Source organism: Lithobates pipiens, unplaced genomic scaffold (genome assembly GCF_037356315.1).
Source record: "Lithobates pipiens isolate NorthernLeopardFrog02 unplaced genomic scaffold, aLitPip1_a1.2 Scaffold_28, whole genome shotgun sequence".
NCBI lineage: Eukaryota > Metazoa > Chordata > Amphibia > Anura > Ranidae > Lithobates > Lithobates pipiens.
This window is the reverse complement of record NW_027507789.1, coordinates 208,107,623-208,134,803: the sequence shown is the minus strand read 5'-3', so window position 1 is coordinate 208,134,803 and position 27,181 is coordinate 208,107,623. Positions and strand designations below refer to the sequence as shown.

Below are 27,181 nucleotides of genomic sequence, written 5' to 3'. Positions count from 1 at the left end.
ATGCTCAGATCAAATTCCTACATCAAAGCTATTGGTTACTAGCCTGAATGTAGTCCCATCGTAACGAAATTACGTCATCACGTTCTAAAAGATCGGATTTTTCGACAACTTTGTCCGACTGTGTGTATGCAACAGTTTCGGACAAGATCCGACTGACAAAATCCGACGGATTTGGTTGTCGAAATCTCCGACCGTGTGTACAGGGGCTTAGACCTGGTTCACATCTATATGTTTATTGGTGCTTTTTTGCAGAAATGCACTACAGTTCATTTACATGGTTTCCTATGGGACACGCTAACATCTGAAAGGGTCGGGGACTTATTGCAAAATGGTGCTTTATTGGTTCAATATACTTCAATGGAGAAGCTGCAGAAAAGCATGTAATTTGTTTTTGCAGCAATTTGTGTTTTAAAAAAAAAAAAAAAATGCAAAAATGCAAGTTGCAGTAAAATCAAGTGCACAAAAATAAAAACGCACAGCAAAAAGCACTGCAGAAACAGATTAAAAGCAAACTGCATAGGTGTGTACTGAGCCTTATGCTGGCCACACCGATCAATTTTCAAGTGAGAATATTCAGGCGAAAAAATTTGTACATTCGCTGAATGAAAGAATTTTCACTTGTTTTTAACATTCTGTTTTTAAAATGAATGTCATTTCTAAATGAAATCCACATACAGTGTCAGAAAATTCTTTTGACTAAGAAGTTTTCTATTATTTCCAAATGTTCCCGTCACTGTGGTTGAAAATGAACGTCAATTTGACCCTCTTTTTTTTTTTTAAAGGTTATTAACCAATTAATCGAAACAATAATCGGCCAACTAATCGATTATGAAAATAATCGTTAGTTGTAGCCCTAATATATATATATATATATATATATATATATATATATATATATATATATATATATATATATATTCTCCAAAGAGACACAGAAAGAAAAATTTACAGACTATATCATTTTATATTTTATTTGTAAAACGTTTTGGCTTTGGATACACTTTAAGGCTCCATGCACACTGAAGCTCAAAAAAGCTATTTCTGGACGCCAGATTTCTGGCAGAAAACGCTGGTTGAAAAACCTGCTTTTAACAGCGTTTTATACTAGCGTTAATGAGCGTTTTACAGCGTTAGCGTTAATGGGCGTTTTTTATAAAAATACACAAAGGACACTCCAAAAATCCCACAATGCATTGAAAAATAGAATGCCGAACACTAATGAACGAGCGTTAATGAGCGTTTGTCGTTTTTTGCCGCTGAAAAACGGCACTTTGAACGCGAATTTCTGGCGTTCAGAAAAAAGCCCATAAACTCCACTGCTCATTAAAGCTGAAAAACGTCCATGTGTGCATGGACACATAGGCTAACATAGAGTTGAGTTTATGGGCTTTTACAAAAAACGCCCAAACGCCAATAAACTGCAGTTTATCAGCTTCAGTGTGCATGGAGCCTAAAAGCAAACCATAAAAAGGGCTTAAAGGGGCGTTTCGGCCGCTATTTGTTTTTTTTTTTTTTTAAAGTCAGCAGCTACAAACACTGTAGCTGCTGACTTTTAATAAGAACACTTACCTGTTCAGCGAGCCCACGGTGACGGCTGCCCGAGACCGATCTGTCCATCAGATCCACTGTCGGCGCCTCCATCTTAACGAAGGGAAACAGGCAGTGGAGCCTTGAGGCTTCACCGCCCGTTTCCTACTGCGCATGCGCGAGTCGTGCGGTGCTTTGTGAATTGCCCGTTGTTTTCTGCCCCAGAAGGCAATGGGGCTGCTCACATGCGGAGGAAGAAGCACCACGGAATAGGAAGAGGCAGATTAGGAAGACTGCCTAACAACAGCGGTTTCAGGTAAGTTAAAAAAAAAAAAAAAAAAAAAAAATTAAATTTACATTTTTTTAAAGAATTTTAACGCCATTTTTTATTTTAGGGCAGCCCTCCACTTTAATAACCCTTTCCCAGTGTCCCATTTTAAAAGCTTTGAACAACCAGGGGGCGGAATGGATTGGTGATCATGTGGTTGGCTGTCCAAGTGGTCACGATTGGGAGCGGATCCCGACAGCTACCAATCTTAAGGCTACGTTCACACTGTTGCGGGTTGATATGTTAAGTTGTACGGGTTCCTGCAACCACAGCAAAAATACCCCGCTATTTATCAGACACACCAGGTTGCTATAAATTCTTAATGGCACCCCCTCCACATACTGGAAAACGTAGTTTGGTTTGTAACTTGCGGAAACACGTGGTGCCAAATGCACCATGCAATTTACCTGCGGACACGTTTTTAAAAGAGATGTACAGTGGATATAAAAAAAGTCTACACACCCCTGTTAAAATGTCAGGTTTCTGTGATGCAAAAAAACAAAAAGGAGATAAAGATAAAATTTCACTTTTTCAACCATTAATGTGACCTATAAACTGTACAACAAACTGAAATAAATATGTTTGCATAAGTGTGCACACCCCTTACACGAATACTTTTTTTGAAGCGCCCTTTGGTTTATTAGTCTTTTTGGGTATGAGTCTTCCAGCATGGCGGGTCCTGACTTAGCAATTTTGCCCACTCTTCTTTGCAAAAACACTTAAAATCTGTCAGAATGTGAGGACATCTCCTGTGCACAGCCCTCTTCAGATCACCCCACAGATTTTCAATGGGATTCAGGTCTAGGCTCTGGCTGGGCCATTCCAAAACTTTCATCTTCTTCTGGTGAAGCCATTCCTTTGTTGATTTGGATGTATACTTTGGGTCGTTGTCATGCTGTTCATAATTCCCTCTACCTTGACTAAGGTGACCAAAAGCATGATGCTGCCACCACCATGCTTCACGGTGGGTATGGTGTTCTTTTGGTGATGTGCAGCATTGTTTTTGTGCCAAACATATCTTTTGGAATTATGACCAAAAACTTCAACCTTGGTTTCATCAGACCAGAACAGTTTCCCACATGATTCTGGGAGACTTCAGTTGTGCTTTTGCAAAATTTAGCCGGGCTTGGATGTTTTTCTTGGTAAGATAAGGCTTCCGTCTTGTCACTCTACCCCATAGCCCAGACATATGAAAAATAAGGAAGATTGTTGTCACATGTACCACACATCCAGTACTTGCCAGATATTCCTGCAGCTCCTTTATTTAACCACTTGAGACCCGCACGTCATGGGGTTTCGCTGGTTATATCTAAATGATGCCTGAGTCCACAGACATCATTCAGATATTGCCGTTTTCAGCCGGCGATTCCCTACACCATAAGAATGATCATAGCGGCTGTTCCGCCGCTTGATCGTTCTCACGGGCGGCGGGAGGGGACGCCCCCCCTCCCGCCGCCCTCCGGTGCTTCTACCGACTCACCGTTTCCATCGGTGAGTCGGTCACAGGATCCGCCGGCCCCAGCATGTGATCATAGAGATTTCCAGTGGACTAGATTGTCCCTGGAGTCTCTATGATCGTTCGGAGGCCGGGCGCGATGTTATGACGTCACGCCCAGCCTTGGTATTCAAATTAACGGCGCCGATCTGGCTAGGAAGACATGATCGTTTTTTTTTTTTTCGTTTTTTTTATTCTTCCCAGCCTAGAGGTGAGATATGGGGTCTTATTGACCCCATATTTCACTGTAAATAGGTCCGATCGTGCCATATTCCTATTACAAGGGATGTTTACATTCCTTGTAATAGGAATAAAAGTCATCAATTTTTTTTTTATTTTTTTTTGTAAAAGTGTAAAAAAAGTGTAAAAATAAAAAAATAAAATTAACAATAAAAAAAAAAAAAAAAAATGTTAAGCGCCCCTGTCCCTGTGAGCTCGCACACAGAAGCGAACGCATACGTAAGTCCCGCCCACATATGAAAACGGTGTTCAAACCACACATGTGAGGTATCGCCGCAAACGTTAGAGCGAGAGCAATAATTCTAGCCCTAGACCTCCTCTGTAACCCAAAACATGTAACCAGTAAAAAAATTTAAATCGTCGCCTATGGGGATTTTTAAATACCAAAGTTTGGCGCCATTCCACGAGCGCGTGCAATTTTGAAGCGTGACATGTTGGGTATCTATTTACTCGGCGTATCTTCTTCTTTCACATTATGCAAAAAAATTGGGCTAACTTTACTGGTTTTTTTTTTTAAGCATAAAACTGTTTTTTCTCTGAAAAAAACGCGTTCGAAAAATTGCTGCGCAAATACTGTGAGAGATAAAAAGTTGCAATGACCGCCATTGTATTTTCTAGGGTCTTTGCTAAAAAAACATATATAATGTTTGGGGGTTCTATGTAATTTTCTAGCAAAAAAATTAGGAATTTTACATGTAGGAGAGAAATGTCAGAATTGGCCTGGGTCTGAAGTGGTTAATTTTTCTGTAGGCCTCTTGGCACTCCCTGACCAGTTTTCTTCTCTTCTTTTCATCAATTTTGGAGGGACGTCGAGTTCTTGGTGATGTCACTGTTGTGCCATATTTTCTCCACTTGATAATGACTGTCTTCACTGTGTTACATGGTATATCTAATGCTTTGGAAATTCTTTTGTACCCGTCTCCTGACGGATACCTTTCAACAATGAGATCCCTCGGATGCTGTGGAAGCTCTCTGCGGCCCATGGCTTTGCTGTAGAATGCGACTAAGAAAATGTCAGGAAAGACTGTTGGGCCCCCCCCCCCCCCCAAAGAAAAATTTCCACCGGCCGCCACTTGAACTTCCGCTTATCCGAGTCGGCCCCTCCCTGCCACATTTGGCACCTTTTGGGGAGGGAGGTTATTGACACTTCCATAAGACCTCTCCACAGCAACGTACGTTACAAGTCCGGCCCCCCTCCTCCTGTTGCCAGTGGCCAGTAAGGAGCGCAGCATGCTTTGCGCATTCACAGTAGGGACCCAGCTGTGAAGCCGCAAGGACCCCTTACATAAGGGGCTGTTTAGGTGCAGTACATCCCTCCTAGAGTTTAGTGTGCCCGGGAGGGACAGGTACAGGGTTCAGCCATGGACCTTAACAAGCCTTCGTTTTAAGAATGCTTGTTTCGATTTTCTAATTGTAAGGCCTGGTTCGCACAGGGTTACTACAGCATATACCGTGCGGTGGGCCCTGTTCACACGGTCTGTGTTCAGGACCATGCACCCGCACCAATGTCAAACTGGGTGCAGCGGCTGTGTCCATGCAGCCTCCATGTCCCAATTGACATGAATAGGACTGCATGGGGATGCATGCAACATCTGTGCATGGCAGTGTGGGCAAACACAGCCCTTGCATGAGTGTATAATGTTATATGCTTGTGTGAACGAGGACTTTGTGGGATCAAATCACCGTTTGCTTTTGACCACAGGCGATTTGACAAAATCTTTTTCTCAAACAAATTTCTAACAGTGTATGTAGTCATCGCTTGTGAAAATCCAATATTTCCCAAATCAACTGTTAAAATTAGGGCTGTTACTGATTAAAATTTTCGTGTTCGATTAATCGATATTTTTTTTTTAAAATTGATTAATTGACTAATTTTGATGAATTATAAACGCACATACAGATCCAACTACTTTTAGCTGATCTCCTTGCATTGCAGCTCTGCATTAGTCAGTGGTAAATGTGGTATACACTATATACAATCACCCGACACTAGTTTCCACAATCCATGACTTAACTTCACAGTTCACACAAATACATTTTAAATACAAACTGTAGCGCTGACATAAGTCATTTTTTTTTCACAGTAGCACGACAATCCCTCCACCTCCGGTCTAACTAATCACTCTCACCTTATGGCATGGACCCCTGTGCAAACAGGTGATCATGCAAGCGGGTATCAAAAGGGTTAACATGGATTATAAACTTCTCTCACGTCTCCTTAGATCTCAGCAAGGACGCCAGGTCATGGGTAGAAAGAAAAGATCTAAGTGCTCACCGCTTAAAGAGGAAGTAAACCCTGATGAGTTTACTTCCTCTTTCATTCCCTGCAAAGGCAAAGCATAATGGACTACTAAGCATCGCATAGTAGCCCATTATGTGTCACTTACCTGACACAGGAGCCAGCAAAGTCACCGCTGTCCCCTGTAGTCCGCCGCATCCATCTTGTTGGTGGGGTCTCGCAGCTCCGCCGCTGTCATTCGGCGAAGCCGCGATGACGTCACTCCCGCGCATGCGCACGGGAGTCGACACGCGCGGCAGCTCCATTCTTGGAAATGCCGCGCTCAGTGCGCCTGCGCGCCGCTGTCTACGGCGCATGCGCCGTAGACAGCGGTGCCCGTTTTCGGGCAAATATCTCCTAAACCATATAGGTTTAGGAGATATTGCTTGGACCTACAGGTAAGCCTTAATCTAGGCTTACCTGTAGGTCAAAGTGGTTTGTAAGGGTTTACAACCACTTTAAGTATAAGTATAAGTATAAGATTTAATTTTTGTGTTCAAACACAAACTACTCACATAAAGATGATAAAAACACAGCATGTAAAGCTGACAATAGTGCTAGTTTCGTAGGGCAGCAGTGGGTCACGTCATGCGTAGCTCCTCCCCCGTACGCATTACATTCAATCAGAACTTCGACGTCACCGGCCTCCTCCCCCCTTCCCTTCGTTAGCAGACGGGGCACATGTGGAATGGGGGGGGGGGGGGGAGGAATCCTGTGACATTGATGTCCATGATGTCAGCCGATCTCCGACAGAACTTCCTGAAGACCCAGAAGCTGGCCAAGAGGTGAGTACCGATCAAAATAAATTTTGATCGATCAAAAAAAAAAAGTGACTCGATTAATCGAGGAATTAGTCTTTGATTTCCACAGCCCTAGTTAAAAGCAAACAAAATTCTGAAGTCATTTTTCAACATTCGTCAGGTCATCAAATGTACTGAGCATAGGTGTGTGCAGCCTATTACATTAGGGTGTGTACCCCAAATGTATTAAAACATGGACGGAGTCAGTAGGGCAGTGGAGGGTGTCAGTGGGGCAGTGGAGGATGTCAGTGGGGCAGTGGAGGATGTCAGTGGGGCAGTGGAGGATGTCAGTGGGGCAGTGGAGGATGTCAGTGGGGCAGTGGAGGATGTCAGTGGGGCAGTGGAGGATGTCAGTGGGGCAGTGGAGAATGTCAGTGGGGCAGTGGAGAATGTCAGTGGGGCAGTGGAGAATGTCAGTGGGGCAGTGGAGGGTGTCAGTGGGGCAGTGGAGGGTGTCAGTGGGGCAGTGGAGGGTGTCAGTGGGGCAGTGGAGGGTGTCAGTGGGGCAGTGGAGGATGTCAGTGGGGCAGTGGAGGATGTCAGTGGGGCAGTGGATCAGTGGGGCAGTGGAGGGTGTCAGTAGGGCAGTGGAGGGTGTCAGTAGGGCAGTGGAGGATGTCAGTGGGGCTGTGGAGGATGTCAGTAGTTTATTATTTTACTTTATACATTTTTTACAATTTTTACATTTTTTATAATTTTTTTTAGGAGCCCTGTTGGGGGGCTTTGGTGAAATATCAGCAGGGGGAATCTGCCCCTCACAGGGTAATTAGGGTGTGCCCAGGCACACCCTCTGCGTACGCCAATGGTACTGAGAATTTTTTTTATGGATGTTTGTTAGAAATTCTACTCGCGTATGGCCAGCTTTGGTTTGTACTAATACATGAGATCACTATCCCTGTAGAGCTAACATACTTATAATCGATACACATACAATACAGGATTAACAAACTCCAAATGCCCCCTCCCTTCCGCTGTCCTCCGGTGCTTCTACCGTGCGGTCGCCCGTGTGAGTAGCGTTTGTTTAAAATAAAAAAAATAAGAAACGGCTAACTTTAGTGCTTTGTTTGTTTTTTATTCATTCATGAAACAGTTAAAAAAAATGCATTTGAAAAATTGCTGTGCAAATACTTTGAAATAAAAAACTTCAACTACTGCCATTTTATTCCCTAGAGCCTCTGCTAAAAAAAAAACTAAATAAAACCCATTATATATATATATATATATATATATATATATATATATATATATATATATATATATATAATGTTTGGAGTTCTAAGTAATTTTCAAACAGCAAAAAAAAAAAAAAGATTTTTACATGTAGGAGAGGAGTGCCAGAATAGGCCTGGGCTGGAAATGGTTAAAATATAAATAACCCTCCTACAGCAACAAAGTGCAACAATTGTAAAATACCAAAACACCTTGCTCCTGTAAATAAAATGATACAAATTAAAGAATAGCATCAGTGATAAAAACATAAATGTAGCGAAATAGAAGTCCATTCTATTTCCAGGATCTTGTACTTTGTTATCAGTTTTATATGTGTATCAGGGTTTCTTAAACACAGTAGCTGTTTGGAATGTAGTGTGGGGAGGTAGAAAAGTTTATTTATATTTATATTGATAATAAAACACCTCTGACATATCATGGGGTCAGAAAAACACATCTAGGCTTATAAGGTGGAAAGTGTTGAAAACTACCTGCCAATTTGATTTTAGCTTTTTGCTTTGTTGACTGTTTTAAGGTGAATCATGAATGATGGCGGTTACCCAACTGTTACACTTGTATAAAAAGGCTACATATATACAGATTATTATACAAATGTGCTATAGTATATTGCCATTCTATCAGGCACAGAATATCGTCAATGTCATCTGCATGGGTACTATGACCTCTGTGCATGAAAGGACTCTCTTGTCACGTAAACTCCTCGATGCCCCATAAATTCTTCTACTGTGTTTTATGAAGCACATATACCTGTCACCACAACTAGACTCTCTCTCTAAAACACAGGAATGTACAAATAAAAGAAGTACAAAAACCATATGATAGATGTACGAGACAAATATGTATCTAAACTACACAGACAGACAGAAAATGCATTTTATGATGTAGCCATCAAAAATAGCCAAGTATGCCTTGATAATGATAAAATGTGTTGAGCATTCCACCTTAACCTACAATATAACATGTATGTGTTTGTAATTCCCATCAAGTTTGCACTTTTATGCCTCCTATACTGTTATATGTATTACTATTACATACGTGTCTGTCACATCGCATGCATGCACCATGTGTTATGACAGGGCCCCTATCACACACGTAACATGTGGTGCCACTTACCATACACATCTAGTTGAAAAGATGGCCCCTTATAAATTACACGTGCTTCATATAGTTCCCCAAATAATAAACAGGTAATGCCTCCATCACACATCTATATTGACCCCAAACATATACATGTACCATATAGTGACCACCTATCATATGTATGATGCATGTAGTGATCCCCTATCATACCCACAAAGCATGTAATGACCCCCTATCATATGAACAGGCTGTAAGTAGTGTGACCAAATCATATACATGTAGTGAACTCCACCATTTAAAAAAAAAAAGAAAGGGTAGCATGTAGTGACCCTCATCAAATGTAGATAGTCAGCATGTAGTAGCCCCCATCTTATATACACACACACACACACACCAGAAGCATGTAGGGACCCCCTATCATCTATAGGCAGACATCCTGTAGTGACCCTTGTCTTAAATAGACAGAATGTAGTGACCTCTATCATCTATAGACAGACACATTATTGACCTCCTTATCATCTAGAGCAGTGATGGGGAACCTTGGCACCCCAGATGTTTTCGAACTACATTTCCCATAATGCTCATGCACTCTGCAGTGTTGTTGAGCATCATGGGAAATGTAGTTCCAAAACATCTGGGGTGCCAAGGTTCGCCATCACTGATCTAGAGGCAGGAAGCATGAAGTGACCACCAAAATCTATTGACAGGCAGCATGTTATGACCCCCCCCCCCCACCTCCATCTATTGACAGGCAGCATGTAGGGTCACCCCCCATCATCTATTGTCATGTAGTGACCCCCCCATCATCTATTGACAGGCAGCATGTAATGACCCCCCCCATAATATATTGACAGGTAGCATGTAGTCATCCCCTGCCCCCATCATCTATTGACAGGCAGCATGTAGTGACCCCCCCCCCCCACCACCATCTATTGACAGGCAACGTGTAGTGACCTTCATCGTGCAGACAGGCATCATGTAGTGACCCCCCCATCATCTATTGACAGGCAGCATGTAGTGACCCCCCCCCCCATCATATATTGACAGGCAGCATGTAGTGACCCCCCCCCCCCCCCATCATCTATTGACAGGCAGCATGTAGTGACCCCCCTCCCCATCATCTATTGACAGGCAGCATGTAGTGACTGCCCCATCTATTGACAGGCAGCATGTAGTGACCCCCCCCCCCCATCATCTATTGACAGGCAGCATGTAGTGACCCCCCATCATCTGACAGGCAGCATGTAGTGACCCCCCCCTATCATCTATTGAGAGGCAGCATGTAGTGACTGCCCCATCTATTGACAGACAGCATGTAGTGACCCCCCCATCATCTATTGACAGGCAGCATGTAGTGACCCCCCATCATCTATTGACAGGCAGCATGTAGTGACCCCCCCCCCCATCATCTATTGAGAGGCAGCATGTAGTGACCCCCCCCATCATCTATTGACAGGCAGCATGTAGTGACCCCCCCCCATCATCTATTGACAGGCAGCATGTAGTGACCCCCCCCCCCCCATCATCTATTGACAGGCAGCATGTAGTGACCCCCCATCATCTATTGACAGGCAGCATGTAGTGACCCCCCCCCCCATCATCTATTGAGAGGCAGCATGTAGTGACCCCCCCCATCATCTATTGACAGGCAGCATGTAGTGACCCCCCCCCCCATCATCTATTGACAGGCAGCATGTAGTGACCCCCCCCCCCATCATCTATTGACAGGCAGCATGTAGTGACCCCCCCCCCATCATCTATTGACAGGCAGCATGTAGTGACCCCCCCCCCCATCATCTATTGACAGGCAGCATGTAGTGACCCCCCCATCATCTATTGACAGGCAGCATGTAGTGACCCCCCCCATCATCTATTGACAGGCAGCATGTAGTGACCCCCCCCATCATCTATTGACAGGCAGCATGTAGTGACCCCCCCCATCATCTATTGACAGGCAGCATGTAGTGACCCCCCCATCATCTATTGACAGGCAGCATATAGTGACCCCCCCCCCCCCATCATCTATTGACAGGCAGCATGTAGTGACCCCCCCCCCCCCCATTATCTATTGACAGGCAGCATGTAGTGACCCCCCCATTCATCAATTGACAGGCAGCATGTAGTGACCCCCCCCCCCCCCATCATCCATTGACAGGCAGCATATTCGGACCCCCCCATCATCTATTGACAGGCAGCATGTAGTGACCTCCATCATGCAGACAGGCAAGTGACCACAACATACACATGTTTCATGCAATGATCCCCATCATATATACACTAGCAGCATGTAGTGACCCCTCCATTATCTACTGGCAGCATTAAGTGAACCCCATAATCTGTAGTCACCCCAACATATACATGTACCATACAGTGACCCCCATCCTCTAATCACAAGCACCATGTAGTGGCCCCTCTCTCAGACATGCAGTGTCCCTAATCACACCCATGTAGCAGCAACAACCACTCAAGCAGTACAGACACGCAGTGCCCCCCCACCCCACACCCACCGTCCATGGTGCCCCCACCCCACACCCACCGTCCATGGTGCCCCCCATCTCGCACCCACCGTCCATGGTGCCCCCCATCTCGCACCCACCGTCCATGCTGCCCCGCTCCGGGCTGTAGTCCCCTCGTCCGACGGGCTCCCTCTCCCCGATCCGGGAGCGAAGGTCAGTGAACATCGGGCGTCCGGGTTACATAGACAGCAGAGCCGCCGCCGCCTGCACTCACACACCGCACGGAGGGATGGGGGAGGAGGGCGGACACCCAGCTCTTCTCTCCGGGTCACCCGCTCCGCATCCTCCGGGAATCCTTACAGACGTCCCCTCTGTATCAGTGCGGCGCTCTTCTCTGTACACCGGACCGGTTCAATGCTCCTTTCTGTACACCGGACCTGTGCGATGCTCCTCTCTCCTTGCGATGTTCGGTGTGCGCTCAGCTGATCCCCTGAACTCCGCTGCAATCCTCTCTTGTGCCACTATCGCTCCTGCCCAGCTGTCTGCTCACCAGGGGGGCACTGGTAGTGAAAGGCTTTTCTCTTCCCCAGCTGGGTGCTTCCCATGCCTTCACTCCCTCTGATGCTGAACACAGGGCAATTGTGCTTTTAATTAACTTGGAACCTCAAACACTTCCTGGTTTCACATGACCAAACCATAAAAATGTGAGATCCAAATCCATAAAAATGTCCTCCTGGATCAGCACCTTGGGGGTTTCCATCCAATGGTGGACAAAGTCAACAAAGAGACCCTGTACAAATAGAATTTTGGGGGCCCCATTCAACCACTGACCTTTACTTCATAGCAATAGCTCAACCATGCTCAACTAGGGGTTCTGTGGAACCTTTGGTAGGGTTCCATGGCAGACTGTTTAGAAGTTCCTTGAGCTGGCTGCTTGACCTCCTATTTGAAGGTGGGTGCACAGTTCCAGGGCCAAACCCAGTAGCATGAGAAGAACCATTATCTGTGTACAGTGCTGGGACAAGGCCATTAAGAGCCCAAACTGGAATAGATCAACCATTCTCAACTAGGGGTTCTGTGGAACCTTTGGTAGGGTTCCATGGCAGACTGTTTAGAAGTTCCTTGAGCTGGCTGCTTGACCTCCTATTTGAAGGTGGGTGCACAGTTCCAGGGCCAAACCCAGTAGCATGAGAAGAACCATTATCTTTGTACAGTGCTGGGACAAGGCCATTAAGAGCCCAAACTGGAATAGATCAACCATTCTCAACTAGGGGTTCTGTGGAACCTTTGGTAGGGTTCCATGGAAGATTGCTTAGAAGTTCCTTGAGCTGGCTGCTTGACCTCCTATTTGAAGGTGGGTGCACAGTTCCAGGGCCAAACCCAGTAACATGAGAAGAACCATTATCTTTGTATGGTGATGGGACAAGGCCATTAAGAACCCAAACTGGAATAGATCAACCATTCTCAACTAGGGGTTCTGTGGAACCTTTGGTAGGGTTCCATGGCAGATTGTTTAGAAGATCCTTTAGCTGGCTGCTTAACCTCCTATTTGAAGGTGGATGCAAAGTTCCAGGGCCAAACCCAGCAGCATGAGAAGAACCATCTTTGTACAGTGCTGGGACAAGGCCATTTAGAGCCCAAACTGCGCCCCCCCCCCCCCCCCAACCCCAAGATGAATAAGCAACCACCCCCCCACAAAAGAAAAATTGAACACTAATCTGCATGCTTACCCCTAAGCTTAAATACCCTATTTTCCCCCAGTACAATTCCACCCTCTGCTGAAATTCCCCCTCCATCCCCCAAACTCCCACCCAAAAAAAAATCAAACCTCCTAGCACAAATCCTCTACCCCTAAAATTTTCCCTCTGGAGTACACATCCTCTCCCCGCCTCCCAGCACAAATCTCTCCCCCCCCCATTCCTCCTCCTAGCACGACCCCCCCCCCCAATACATCCTACTAGCACAAATCCCTCCCCCCAAAAAGTTCCCCTCTTAGCACAATTCCCCTACCCCCTCTACCATATCACCTCTTCTAGCAGGAACCTTCCAAATCCCCTCTCCTAGCACAAATCCACTTCCCCCTCCCAATACAAAAACCTCTAAATCACCACTCCAAGCACCCCCCAAATTCTTATCTCCTGTTGCCCCCTAAAATCCCCTCCCCTTCAATCTCCTCATGGTGCCCCCCACCTCACATGATACCACAGTGCCCAGGTTAGCTGGCCCTCCTGCCCAACCCTTGTCCTGGTCCCATCTCTTTTAACTATCTGTATATACAGGCTGCATGTAATGACCCCAACATATACAGGTATATGTAGTGAACCCCGTAATTTAGGGAAAGGTAGTATGTAGTTACCTCAATTGTATAGTAAACAGAAGGCACATAGCAACACCCTACATCTATAGGCAGGCAGCATTTAGTAACCTCCTTCATCTGTAGAAAAGAAGGATGTAGTGCCCCCATCATATAAAAATAGCACACATATAGTTATTCCCTATCCTATATTTGGACAGCATATCCCTCCCCCAATTATCTATAGACAGGCAGCATGTAGTGACCACCATTAGTCTATAGACAGGCAACATGTAGTGGCCACCAGTAGTGATCACCATCATATATACATAGCAAGCATAAAGTGACCCCCATCATATATTTAAACAGAATATAGTGATCCCCCCAATTATCTATAGACAGGCAGCATATAGGCACCCCAATCATCTATAGATAGGCAGCATATAGTGACCACCATTGTCTATAGACAGGCAACATGTAGTGACCACCATCGTCTATAGACAGGCAGCATGTAGTGACCACCGACATATATACATAGGAAACATATAGTGACCCCTATCACATATTTAGACAGATATCAGACATATAGTGACTTCTGGGTCTGAATGGGGCATGTAACAGCACTGATGCTTTAAGACTGGGGTCAGGGACAGCCTGCAGTCATGATGGAAGGGGAGTGTTGCTGGCATCATGTGTCTCAGGGGAAGCAATAATAAGTGGTCAAAAAAATCCATCCCAGTCAATCAACTTTGCCCTCAGCAAGGTTGTCAAGAGCCCACAAATGGATGGATGGGATAAGAACGCTCTAATACAGTATCTGTAGCCATTTTAAGCAAGAACGCTTATGTCTGCCTTTTAGTAAAATGCCCTTTCTCTTGACAAGTTTCCAAATGAGATCCTATGACTCTTTATGCCGTGTACACACGACTGGACTAGGTCCGATGGTCTTCCCAACTGACCTTTCAGCGGAGTTCCAACAGACTTTCCCGAATGAACGGACTTGGCCACACGCTATCACACCAAAGTCTGACGGATGCAAACATGATGACGTATGACCGCACTAGAATAAGGAAGTTCATAGCCAGTAGCCAATAGCTGCCCTAGCGTCGGTTAATGTCCGCCAGACTAGCATACAGACGAACAGATTTTTTGTCTGCACTCGAGTCCCCCGGAAAGATTTGAAACATGTTCTAAATCTAAAGTCCGTCTGATTTTTCGAGAGCAAAGGTCCAATGAAGCCCACACACAATCGAATTGTCCGGCGGATTCATTCCGTCAGACCTAGTCTGTCAAAAAGTCCGGTCGTGTGTAAGCGGCATTAGTGAAGTGCTCAGTCAAAGATTTGGGATACTATGCTTTGCTTCTTAAGTGAGAAGCTCCAGCTGGTGTGAAATTCCCCATTTCTTAGCAAAATACTCAATTTCAGGGAGGTTGATTTACTAAAGGCAAATATACTGTGCACTAGAAGTGTACTTCAAGTGCAGTGCAGGTGCTCTGAGGGGAAGCTCTAAAATTAGGGGGAGCTCTGCTGATTTCTATCATCCAATCGCGTGCAAGCAAAAATGTTTTTTCTTTTATTTTCCTTGCATGTTCCCCTCAGATCTAGAACAACTGCACTTGCATTGTACTTGCATTGTAAAATGCTTCATCTCTTAATAAGGTCCTTTGTTTCCAAATGAGATGCTCTCTCTACCTGTTAAATGCTTAATTTCTTAGTGAGAAGCTCTATCTCAGGGTTTCTCATACAGGGTTCCTCCAAAGGTTGCTAGGGGTTCCTTAACCACTTGCCCACTGGAGACTTAAACCCCCTTCCTAACCAGACCAATTTTCAGCTTTCGGTGCTCTCATACTTTGAATGACAATTGCTCAGTCATGCAACACTGTACACATATTACATTTTTGTCTTTTTTTTTCACATAAATAGAGCTTTTTTTTTGGTGGTATTTAATCACCACTGCTATAAATGAAAAAAACTTGAAAATGTTGTAAGCAAAATGCATTTTTCTTCGTTCAAAAATTTAGCAAATTAGTAATTTTTCTTCATAAACTTTGGCCAAAATTTATACTGCTACATATCTTTACTAAAAAATAACCCAAATAAGTGCATATTATTTGGTCTATGTGAAAGTCATAGAGTCTACATCCAAGCTATGGTGCCAATCATTGAAAATTGATCACACCTGATGTACTGACGGCCTATCGCATTTCTTGAGACCCAAAGGGTGCTTTCACACTGAGGCGTTGGCGGCAAAGCATCGCTACTTTTAGAGGTGCTTTACCATCATTTTATTCGGCCACTAGCTCTTTTAACCAGTCAAAAAAGGGTTGAAACAGCGGCGCTGCCCCATTGATTTCAATGGGCAGGGGCACTTTAGGAGCGGTGTATACACCGCTCCTACAGCGCTGCAAAGATGCTGCTTGCAGGACTTTTTTTTACCGTCCTGCAAGTGCACCACTCCAATGTGAAAGCACACAGGCTTTTACACTGGAGAGACAGGAGAGGCTCTTTACAGGTGCTATTTTTAGCGCTGTAAGCGCCTGTAGAGTGCCTCAGTGTGAAAGCAGTCTAATAAGCCAGGAAAGTACAACTAGCCCCCAAATGACATCTTTCTAGAAAGTAGACAGTACATAGTATTTAGTAAGAGGCATAGTGAGTTTTTTATAGTTGTATTTTTTTACCACAATTCTTTACAAAATTAAGACCTTTTTTTTTTCACCAAATTGTCATAATAACAAGTTATTTTTCACAAACAGCATATGCATACTTGCAATTAGGTCCGGTTCACACCGCTGCGGGTGAGAGATCCGTATGTGATTCGCACCGCACTGCAGTGCAAATCACATCCGATCTCCGTAGCGATGCGAGTTCAGCCATACAGATAGTATGGCTGAATTCGCATCGCTCCCGCCGCAAACTCGCACGGGACCCTTTTTTGGTCCGCAGCAGAATCGGATCGCATGGGTGTTCACACCATGCGATCCGATTCCTGTGCGAGTGTGCAGATCGCACTGCGATATGCGGACGGATCTGGGGGTGTCATTAACATTTCATTGACACTCCCAGCAGTTCGCATAGGGCAGTGTGAACTGCCGGCGGGAGGCATGCGATGCGGGAAAACGCTGTGGATTCGCGGCGTTCCCGCATCGCTATGGTGTGAACCCAGCCTTACACCCCAAAATACATTCTGCTACTCCTCCCGAGTATAGTGATATCACAGGTGTGAGACTTTTACACTGTCTGGCCACATAGAGAGGCCCAACATTCAGAGAGCACCATCAGGTGTTCTAGGGACATAAATTACACACATAATTTCTAGACTACCTCTTACACTTTTGAAGGTCCTGGAGCAGCAGGACAATGGAAACACCCACAAAATTACCCCATTTTGGAGAATAAACATGCCAACTTATTTTCTATGAGGCATAATGAATCTTTTGAACATGTCATTTTTTTCCACAAGTTTTTGGAAAATGTGGAAAGAAAAAGTAAACAACTTTTTTTTTTTTACACAAAGTTGGCCATTTATAAGATGTTTCTAACACATAGCATGTACATAGCAAAAATTATTCCCCAAAATATATTCTGCTACTCCTGAGTATGGCGATAGCACATATGTGAGACCTTTACACAGCCTGGCCACATACAGAGGCTCAACATGCAGGTGTTCTAGGGACATACATTTCAAATCAAATTTGACTACCTATTACATTTTTGTGAGGTACTGTAGTGGCATGGATGTGGCACGGATGAGCACTGATGTGGTATGGATGTGGCACGGATGATCACTGATGTGGCGTGGATGATCACTGATGTGGCACTGATGATTACTGATGTGGTATGGATGTGGCACCAATGATCACTGATGTGGCACGGATGAGCCATGGATAGAGATGGATGAGCATGAATGAGCCAGGGATGGAGCATGAATGAGGATGGGTAAGCCAGGCATGGAGGATGGATGAGCATGAATGTGGATGGATGAGCCAGGGATGCAGCATGAATGAGCATGAATGTGGATAGATGAGCCAGGGATGGAATATTAATGTGGATGGATGAGCCAGGGATGGGCACAGATCAACAATGTGGGAACTTTGGATCCAGCCCACAGTGCTGCTGCATTCCCCCCCCTCACATCGATCGGTGTGAGGAGGGAAGGAGCTGAACCAGACATGCTCCGGTTTGTTTACAAATGATCACGCTGTCATTGGAAGGAGTGATCACATGGTAAAAGGCCACTGTCATTGGCACTTTACCCCGATCCGTGACACGCATGGTCTGGGCGGCCCGACAGTCACAGACATTCCCGGGTGCATGCCCCAGGGGCCATGATTCTGGGAGGACGTTATAGTACGCCCTCCCAGAGTTATCCAACCACTCTATAGCCATCATTCAGCTATGGCCAGATCGGTAAGTGGTTAGGCAACGATCAAGTTCTGTGTCTCAGATAAGTTCTCACTGACACCTTTTATCTTTTTAGCTATCTGTAAGGCCTCATGCACACTGGACTTTTTGGACATTTTACAGCTGCTGTTTTTAGCTTCAGATATTTTTTTCTACAGTCAATAAACTCTCCAGCATGTTATCCTATGTGTCCATGCACACATAGGCAGTTATCAACTGTATTTGGCCGGGGCGTTTTTTGGCTGTTAAAAAAAACCCTCAAACTAGTGGATTCTGATGTCAAAAAATGCCTAAAAATGCTAATAAAAACGATAACGCTGAAAAACGCTAAAAAACGCTATTGCAAAAGCATTGAAAAACTCACTGCAAAGCTACTGGCGTTTTTATAACGTTAATATAACGCCCAGTGTGCATGAGGCCTAAGGGGGCAATTCTTCCCAATGTCCACAAATGTAAGGAGCATTCTCCCCACTGACTATCACATTAATGTATCATGAGTTGTAGATAGAGTCATTTTTAGCAGGGGTTCCCAGAGACAGGGAAGTTTATTCAGGGGTTCCTCTTTGTTGATAAGGTTGAGAAAGGCTGCTCTGTCTTTGAAAAATTCTCAAGGTTAATAATGAGATGCTTTTCTCTGTGGGAGATTCTCCATTTCTCAGTGAGGTCCCCCATCACCAAATTGGATCATCCAGACTATCATCGACACGGTTCCTTCTTTGTGAGATGCTCTGGCTTTCAATGAAATGATCCATCACTTACTGAGATATTCCATTTCCAAACGAGATGCTCAAACTTATATGAGTGTAATGCCGCGTACACACGATCGCACATTTCGACAACAAAATCCATGGGATTTTTTCCGATGGATGTTGGCTCAAATTTGTTTTGCATACACACGGTCACACAATGTTGTCAGAAATTCCGAATGTCAAGAACGCGGTGACGTACAACGAGCCGAGAAAATTGAAGTTCAATAGCCAGTGCGCCACTTCTGCTTGATTCCGAGCATGCGTTAAACTTTGTGCATCGGAATTGTGTGCACACAATTGGAATTTCCGACAAAGGATTTTGTTGTCGGAAAATTTGAGATCCAGATCTCAAATTTTGTGTGTCGGAAATTCCGATGGAAAATGTCCGATGGAGCCTACACATGGTCAGAATTTCTGACAACAAGCTCCCATCGAACATTTTCCGTCGGAAAATCAGACCGTGTCTATGGGGCATTAGATCCTCCATCTGTAAACAAGATGACCTGTCTGTTAACAAAATGTTTCGTCTCTTTGTCAGATTCCCTGATTCTTGGAAAAATGCCTTAATGAGGTGCTCCTTCTCCAAATATAATGCTTCAACTTTTTTGGTGAGGACCTTGAAATGCTTTTTTGGTGAGGACCTTGAGATGCTCCAACCATTAGCAATCTGCTCCATCACTTCTTTAGCATGGCAGTGGTCATCTTGGGAGGTGTGTTTGAGGTTGTTATCATGTTGGAATACTGCCCTGTGCCCCAGTCTCTGAAGGGAGGGGATCATGCTCTGCTTCAGTATGTCACAGTACATGTTGGCATTCATGGTTTCCTCAATGAACTGTAGCTCCCCAATGCAAGCAGCACTTATGCAGCCCCAGACCATGACACTCCCACCACCATGATTGACTGTAGGCAAGACACACTTGTCTTTGTACTCCTCACCTTGTTGCCGCCACACACGCTTCACACCATCCGAACCAAATAATTTTATCTTGGTCCCATCAGACCACAGGACATGGTTCCAGTAATCCATGCCCTTAGTCTGCTTATCTTCAGCAAACTGTTTGTGGGCTTTCTTGTGCATCATCTTTAGAAGAGGCTTCCCTCTGGGATGACAGCCATGCAGACCAATTTGATGCACTGTGCGGCGTATGGTCTGAGCGCTGACAGGCTGACCCCCCACCCCTTCAACCTCTGCAGCAATGCACTCATACCTCCCAAAGACAACCTCTGGATATGCTGAGCACCTGCACTCAACTTCTTTGGTTCTGAGGCCTGAAGTGGAACATGTCCTGTTAAACCACTGTATGGTCTTGGCCACAATGCTGCAGCTCAGTTTCAGGGTCTTGGCAATCTTCTTATAGCCTAGGAACCAGAAGGAACCATAGTATACAGTGGGGGCACCAGGCATCCCACACTTCAGAAAGTGTGTCGGATGAGAAGAGCAAAGTTGGAACAGTCGGCAGGATAAATTAGCATAAACCCTCTTATCCTAAATTATGTTAATGGTTAATGATTTAAATTCTATCACCACCCTTCATCCTGACCATGCTGCTCTCTTAAAATTAAAAAAGAGGTTTGAATTCTTAAAGTGTATATAAACCCTGAAGCCGCGTACACACGGGCGGACTGTCTGGCCAACTAAGTCCGTCAGACAATCCGACGGACAGTCCGTCCTACTTTTGAATGAACGGACTTGACCACACACAATGAACAGACAGTCCGCTGAAAGCTTGCGCGATGACGTGTACAGCACGTACGACGGGACTAGAAATACGACGTCCAATACACTGCAATGCAACCTTCGGCCGTGTAAATCCTTTCTGAGCATGCGCCATACTTAGTCCGTCCAACTTGCCTACTCACGAGCGGACTGTCCGCTGAAACCAAAGTTGGACGGACTGTATTACGGAAATTCCGAAAGACTTAGTCCGCCAGACTGTCCACTGAAAAAGTCCGCTGAAGCCCACACACGAGCGGACTGTCCGCTGAAATGTGTTTCAGCGGACTAAGTTGGACAGACAGTCCGCCCGTGTGTACGCGGCCTAACAACAAAAGTCTCTCATTTGCTCCCTTTTGGTCTATTAAATGTAGAGAAGGGCAACAAAACTAATAAGGGGACTGGAGGATCTCAATTACGAGGAACAGCTGCTAACACTAAATGTATTCTTGCTGGAGATGAGACGCTTGAGAGGAGACATGATAGCGATCTACAAATATCTCAATGGGGATCCCAGAATAAGAATTAAACTAGTCAGTCCTAGGGAGTGTATAAGGACATGGGGCCACACAATGAGACTGGAGGAGAAGCGGTTTAACCTTAAATTGTGTAGGGGATTCTTCACTGTTAGGGTGTCATGTCACATTCGGCTACCCATCAAATTTTGCTACCCGCTGGAATGCGTATGCGCGTCGCCGCCATATGCATTCCAACACAGGGCCCCTCGCAGGCTCGCTTCGCTCGCCATACTTTGGGCATGGCCTGGCTTCGCTCGGCATAATTATAATCTAATTCTATGTCCACTTGGATGGTGGGACATGAACCTAGACTCAGGGGTGTAGGTACAAAATTCTGTGCAAGTGCACATGGCCACAGTGTTGGAACACATAAGGTGGCGTCGCAAATGCGCAGTCCAGCGGGTAGCGAAATGTGATGGGTCGCCATATGTAACGAAACAAGTGCTATAAGGATGTGGAACGCTCTCCCACAATTGGTGGTGACTGCAGGGAGTATAATACTTTTAAAAGACACTTAGCTGTACATCTAAAAGAACACCACATACGGATATGGGTAATCATTACAGACAATGATACACATACACCTTCACAGGTTGAACTGGATGGACTATTGTCTTTTTCAGCCTTACCGACTATGTAACTATGTATCGTTGGAAGCATTTTTTTATATCTGTTTGATTAGTAAAAAAAAAGAAAAACTGCTGATTGTGTCAAAAATTCTCTTGTGTTCCCTGCACACTTCATATGTTATCTCTAAAGGCCCGTACACACGATCAGAAAATCGTACAAAAAAATCGAAGAGATCATACGATAATCTGATCGTTAGTACACAGCTTTTGTCCAAAATTACCAGATCATACGATTTTCATTTAATCAGTACAGTTTTCATCCAAAAATACAGTACAAGTACAATACATTACATTCCCTCCTAGGGTTGCACCAATACTAATATCGGTGCAGATACCAAGCATTTACACGAGTATCGGTCCTCATGCAAATGCTCCGAAGTTTAATCCAATACCTTTCGTATCGGGCCAGGCATCCTCAGTGTAGCACAGGGGCAGCCTCACAGGGTGGTCACACTCGGTGTGGCGGTAGGGGCAGTTACAAGCACCGATCCCCCTGTATAGCATTTCAATAAAGCAGCTGATAGCGGCTTCTCCCCCTCTCCCTCCTGCGGCTGTCAACTGCTTTATTGAAAGGCTATACGGGGGGATCGGTGCTTGTAACTGCCCCCATCGCTGCACAGATCACCCCTGACTGTCCTCTGTGTGTTCCTCCGGCTCCCCGGGTCTTACCTCTCTCCAGTGTCCTCCTCCCTCTCTCCGTCTCCTCCTCCAGTCCCTGTCCTCCTCCGGATCCAACTCTGTGCTCCCAGGCTCCCTGGGTCCCTCGCTCCCTCCCTCCCAGATCTGTCAGGATGGAGAGCAGAGGCTCCTTCCTTTTCCAAATGCATAGTGATCACTGACTCTGTCCACTCATAACTGAGCATTGGAAACTGTGTTTACGATGTCTGCGTTTATGAATGGAGAGGAGCCGCTGTCTCCTGTCCATTCATCTCCAGTGCAGCTGAGGCTGCAGAGAGAATCCTTTGCCTGTCTCAAAGGGGAGAAAGCAGGGGTCTCATCTCTCACCATTCAGCTGAACTTGCATGATTTCAAACCCGCGTTCAGTGTGAACGAGGGCTAAAACCTGGAAGCTGATTGGTTTCTATGCAAAGCTGCACCAGATTTTGCACTCTCCAGTTTTAGTAAATCTCCCTCAGTGTGTTGTTAGTCCACAGAGCCTACAATGGAACTTAATCCATAAAAACATCTTTAGCTTTTCTCACCCTCCCCCCCTCATCTGATAGAATCGGGCGTTGATTGTTTTTTTGTTTTGTTTTTTAAGAGCTGTTTATTGTTTTTTATTAAACTTATACGAATATAATAACATAACAGTCATACAAGTCTCTTACGTCACTTTACAGCAGGTTACTGTAGGCGTAATAAAGCCAATAATGGGCACAGAAAACCAGTCACAATAACAAACCACTAGAATAAATGTGCTACATGAAGTCATCAGGAATGGATCATGGATCCAGAGAAAATGTGGATTTGAAAGCCATCTACTCCTTATTTTACGAAGGGCCTGTGTCTTTTTCCTGAGGTCATAAGTGAGTCTTTATAATGGTAGAAAACAAACAACACAAAAGAGATTACAGCGCACACATACAAAAATGACATTTATCCCGCAAGGCTAGTTAAAAACACCTGAACATATTAAAAAATACGGGGGTTTGGTCACGCTATATGATCATATAGTGCTAAGCCCACTTACTGCGACAAAGTACCCCAAATTTATAATGGTAGATTGTCATTAATGAGTCTTTTCCAAGTTACGATAGATAGGGAAGAGGACCCTTTCCACGATAGGATAATCGCCTTTCTGGTGTAAAAGTAGAATATATGTAGAAACATTTTGGCATGTTTAGAAATGGGTAAATCCATAGCTCCCAGCTGTCCCTGATTTTGAGGGACTGTCCCTGATTTGGAGCAATGTCCCTCTGTCCCTCTTTCCTCCTCATTTGTCCCTCATTTTGGTCTGATCTATTGAGCTGTATATAAAATGTACTTTTTTTCCCAGTGGTAAATCTTTCATCCAAAGTCTAAATTGCTGCATTTGTACATTTTAAAAGCCAATATAAAAGAATATTAGTGGTAATAAAAGCACTTGTGGATTTCATTAAGCTTTTTTGGGGGGTTTTGTCCCCTTTAAGGGCGTGGCATGGGGTGTATCTTATGCCTACATACATTTGCTAGTTGGTGTACCCTATTACCATCTCAAAATGTTGGGAGGTATGGTTAACCACTTTCAGACCGGACCATTTTGCTGGCTTAAGACCAGACCACCTTTTGCGATTCAGCACTGCGTCACTTTAACTGACAATTGCGCGGTCGTGCGACGTGGCTCCCAAACAAAATTGACGTCCTATTTTTCCCACAAATAGAGCTTTCTTGTGGTGGTATTTGATCATCGTTTTTTATTTTTTGCGCTATAAACAAAAATAGAGCGACGATTTTGTAAAAAAACACATTTTTTTTACTTTTTGTTATAATAAATATCCCCCAAAAATATATAAAAAAACATTTTTTTTCCCTCAGTTTAGGCCGATACGTATTCTTCTACATATTTTTGGTAAAAAAAATCGCAATAAGCGATTATTGATTGGTTTATGCAAAAGTTATATTGTTTACAAAATAGGGGATAGCTTTATGTCATTTTTATTAATTTTTTTTACTAGTAATGGCGGCGATCAGCGATTTTTATTGTGACTGCGACATTGTGGGGGACACATCAGACATTTTTGGGACCATTGTCATTTATACAGCAATCACTGCTATACAAATGCAGTGATTCCTGTGTAAATGACACTGGCAGTGAAGGGGTTAACCAGTGGGTGGCAGTATAGGGGTTAAGTGTTCCTAGGGGCGTGTTTACTAACTGTGGGGGGCTGGGCTTTGTTTTAGTGAACACTGATCTCTGCTCCAATCACATGGAGCAGAGATCAGCCTCACTTGTTGCTAGGCAGAATGGGGAGATGCTGTTTACAATGGCATCTCCTCATTCAGCCGCCCCTTGAGACGATCGCGGGTATGCCCGTGGCAATGGAGTCCGCGGGAGCTGTGACCGGTCTCACAGGGGTCCCGACCTTCACGCAAGCGCGCTGCCGGCCGCGCGCTCGCGATGGCAGGGCGGCATTTAAAACTGGACGTACCTGTATGCCAATATGCCTGCCTGTGCCATTCTGCCGACGTACATCGGCGTGCGCCGGTCGGGAAGTAGTTAAATCACCTAGGATACCTCGGGGCTTTTTGTCAACTGGAACTTGGTGGAACACAGTTCCACCACCTATGGCTCAGGCCCTCTGCTCAATGCTCAAGTGACAGCTTGTCAACCAAAGACTCCCACAGATCTGATCTCCTGAGTGGCTCCCACTGCAGGATAGGGACAAGGGAGATGCAGGTGGCTGGGGTGCAGTGTAGATGCCAACACCCCCACCGGATTATCTCCCTGCAAGTGAGAGAGGCAGAGCCACCTACAGCACTGTGCAGGGAGATACTAGAGCCAACTGGGTGCTTCAGCCTAATACAACAACAAAAGTAGTACATGTGGAAGATGGTGGATCCTTTATGGAGGTGGGGAGAAGATGGCGACAGTGGAGGGGGGTTGGCATGCAGAGGTCAGAGCTGAAGAGGAGTGAAAGTGAGATGTGGATGGAGGATGCAGAGGAAAGCAGCTGTGGAAGAAGGCTGAACTCTGCACTCTGTGTGTAGCACACCCCCTAACTCGTCACTCTGTACATTAGGGGTCTCAAACTGGCGACCCTCCAGCTATTGAAAAACTACAAGTCCTATGAGGCATTGCAAGACTGACAGTTACAAGCAGTTACAAGCTGTTTCACAACAGCTGGAGGGCTGCCAGTTTGAGACCCTGCTGTACATAATGCACTCCTGGTATTTAATGCCTCTAAGATCCTCCCACTGCTAGTGAAATTTGACCACATCCACTATTTGATACGGTTTGGAGGGTGTGTGTGGGGATGAGGTTTTGGGGGGAGGGGGTTTTGGGGGGTCCTGGTTAAGTTCCTGTAAATGAAAAAGAGCCCTTGGATACCTAAAGGGGCAATTTTTGGGGGTGTTAAATATTGGGAGGTTCCAGAACTCAGGAGATTAAGTCATATGACCTGATGAACATATTGGCAGTTCCAAAACAATTGGAGGAAGTCAGCAGACACTCCACATCCCAGTAAGCGAATAGAAGTAGGGCGTAGGCCCATTTTATAGAATCTAGTAGGTGAAAAATGACTACAATAAAACAATTTCAGTTGTATCACTTTGTCCCTAGAGGAATTTATTGAGCTTTTATAGGTTTATTCAAATTCAAACCAATCCTGGTCAGTGGATGATTACCTTTGTGCTGCACTGCAGCGCTTTCTGCTTTTTAGCCCAGGCCAAAGTGATGTCAGGCACAACTTCCTCCTGGGATCTTTTGCGTTTTCCTTTCTTTTTCTGTGGGGTACAAACGCGCCACAAGATTTTTCATGTGACCAAGTGTATCGTAGGTCTTTAGGATACGGCAGAGATCTGCGGTGCATCCGAGGAAATGCTTCATGAGTGTGTAGGTTCTTGCCAGGTCCTAAAGACTTGGTACAGTGCAAGATAATGAAAGATAGATGCACCAAAGGGGAGGATGTTCGCAATATCCCCTGGTTGACATTCCACACAGACTGATGCATTTCTGTGGCAGATTAAGAAGGAACTTTTGTGCTTGCAGGTCTTTTAACCACTTCCCGACCAGCGCACGCCGATGTACGTCGGCAGAATGGCACGGGCAGGCATATTGGCGTACAGGTACGTCCAATCTTTGCTTGTCGGGACCCCTGTAAGTGCAGTCACGGGTCCCGCGGACTCGATCGCTGCGGGCATACCCGTGATCGTCTCACGGGGTGGCTGAACGGAGCAATGCCGTTGTAAACAGCATCTCCCCGTTCTGCCTAGCAACGAGTGACGCTGATCTCTGCTCCATGTGATTGGAGCAGAGATCAGTGTTCACTAAATGAAAGCCCAGCCCCCAACAGTTAGTAACACACCCCTAGGAACACTTAACCCCTACACTGCCACCCACTGGTTAACCCCTTCACTGCCAGTGTCATTTACACAGGAATCACTGCATTTGTATAGCACTGATTGCTGTATAAATGACAATGGTCCCAAAAATGTGTCAAAAATGTCCGATGTGTCCGCCATAATGTCACAGTCACAATAAAAATCGCTGATCGCCGCCATTACTAGTAAAAAAAAAAAAATTAATAAAAATGCCATAAAACTATCCCCTATTTTGTAAACGCTATAACTTTTGCGCAAACCAATCAATAATCGCTTATTGCGATTTTTTTTTACCAAAAATATGTAGAAGAATACGTATCGGCCTAAACTGAGGGAAAAAAATTTTTTATATATATTTTTGGGGGATATTTATTATAACAAAAAGTAAAAAATAATGCGTTTTTTTCAAAATTGTCACTCTAT

At 44.9% G+C, this 27,181-nt stretch overlaps 1 protein-coding gene across 1 annotated transcript in view; it reads right to left on the bottom strand.

Annotated features, from left to right (window-relative positions):
* The window catches only part of SAMD10 (sterile alpha motif domain containing 10), a 50,340-nt gene extending 38,262 nt beyond the window's left edge, over nt 1-12,078 (bottom strand). The window contains exon 1 of the mRNA XM_077460388.1: nt 11,575-12,078. Coding sequence (XP_077316514.1) covers nt 11,575-11,659 — 85 coding nt within the window. The 5' untranslated portion in view covers nt 11,660-12,078. The remainder of the gene's footprint in view (nt 1-11,574) is intronic.
* Between the last annotated feature and the right edge of the window lie 15,103 nt (nt 12,079-27,181).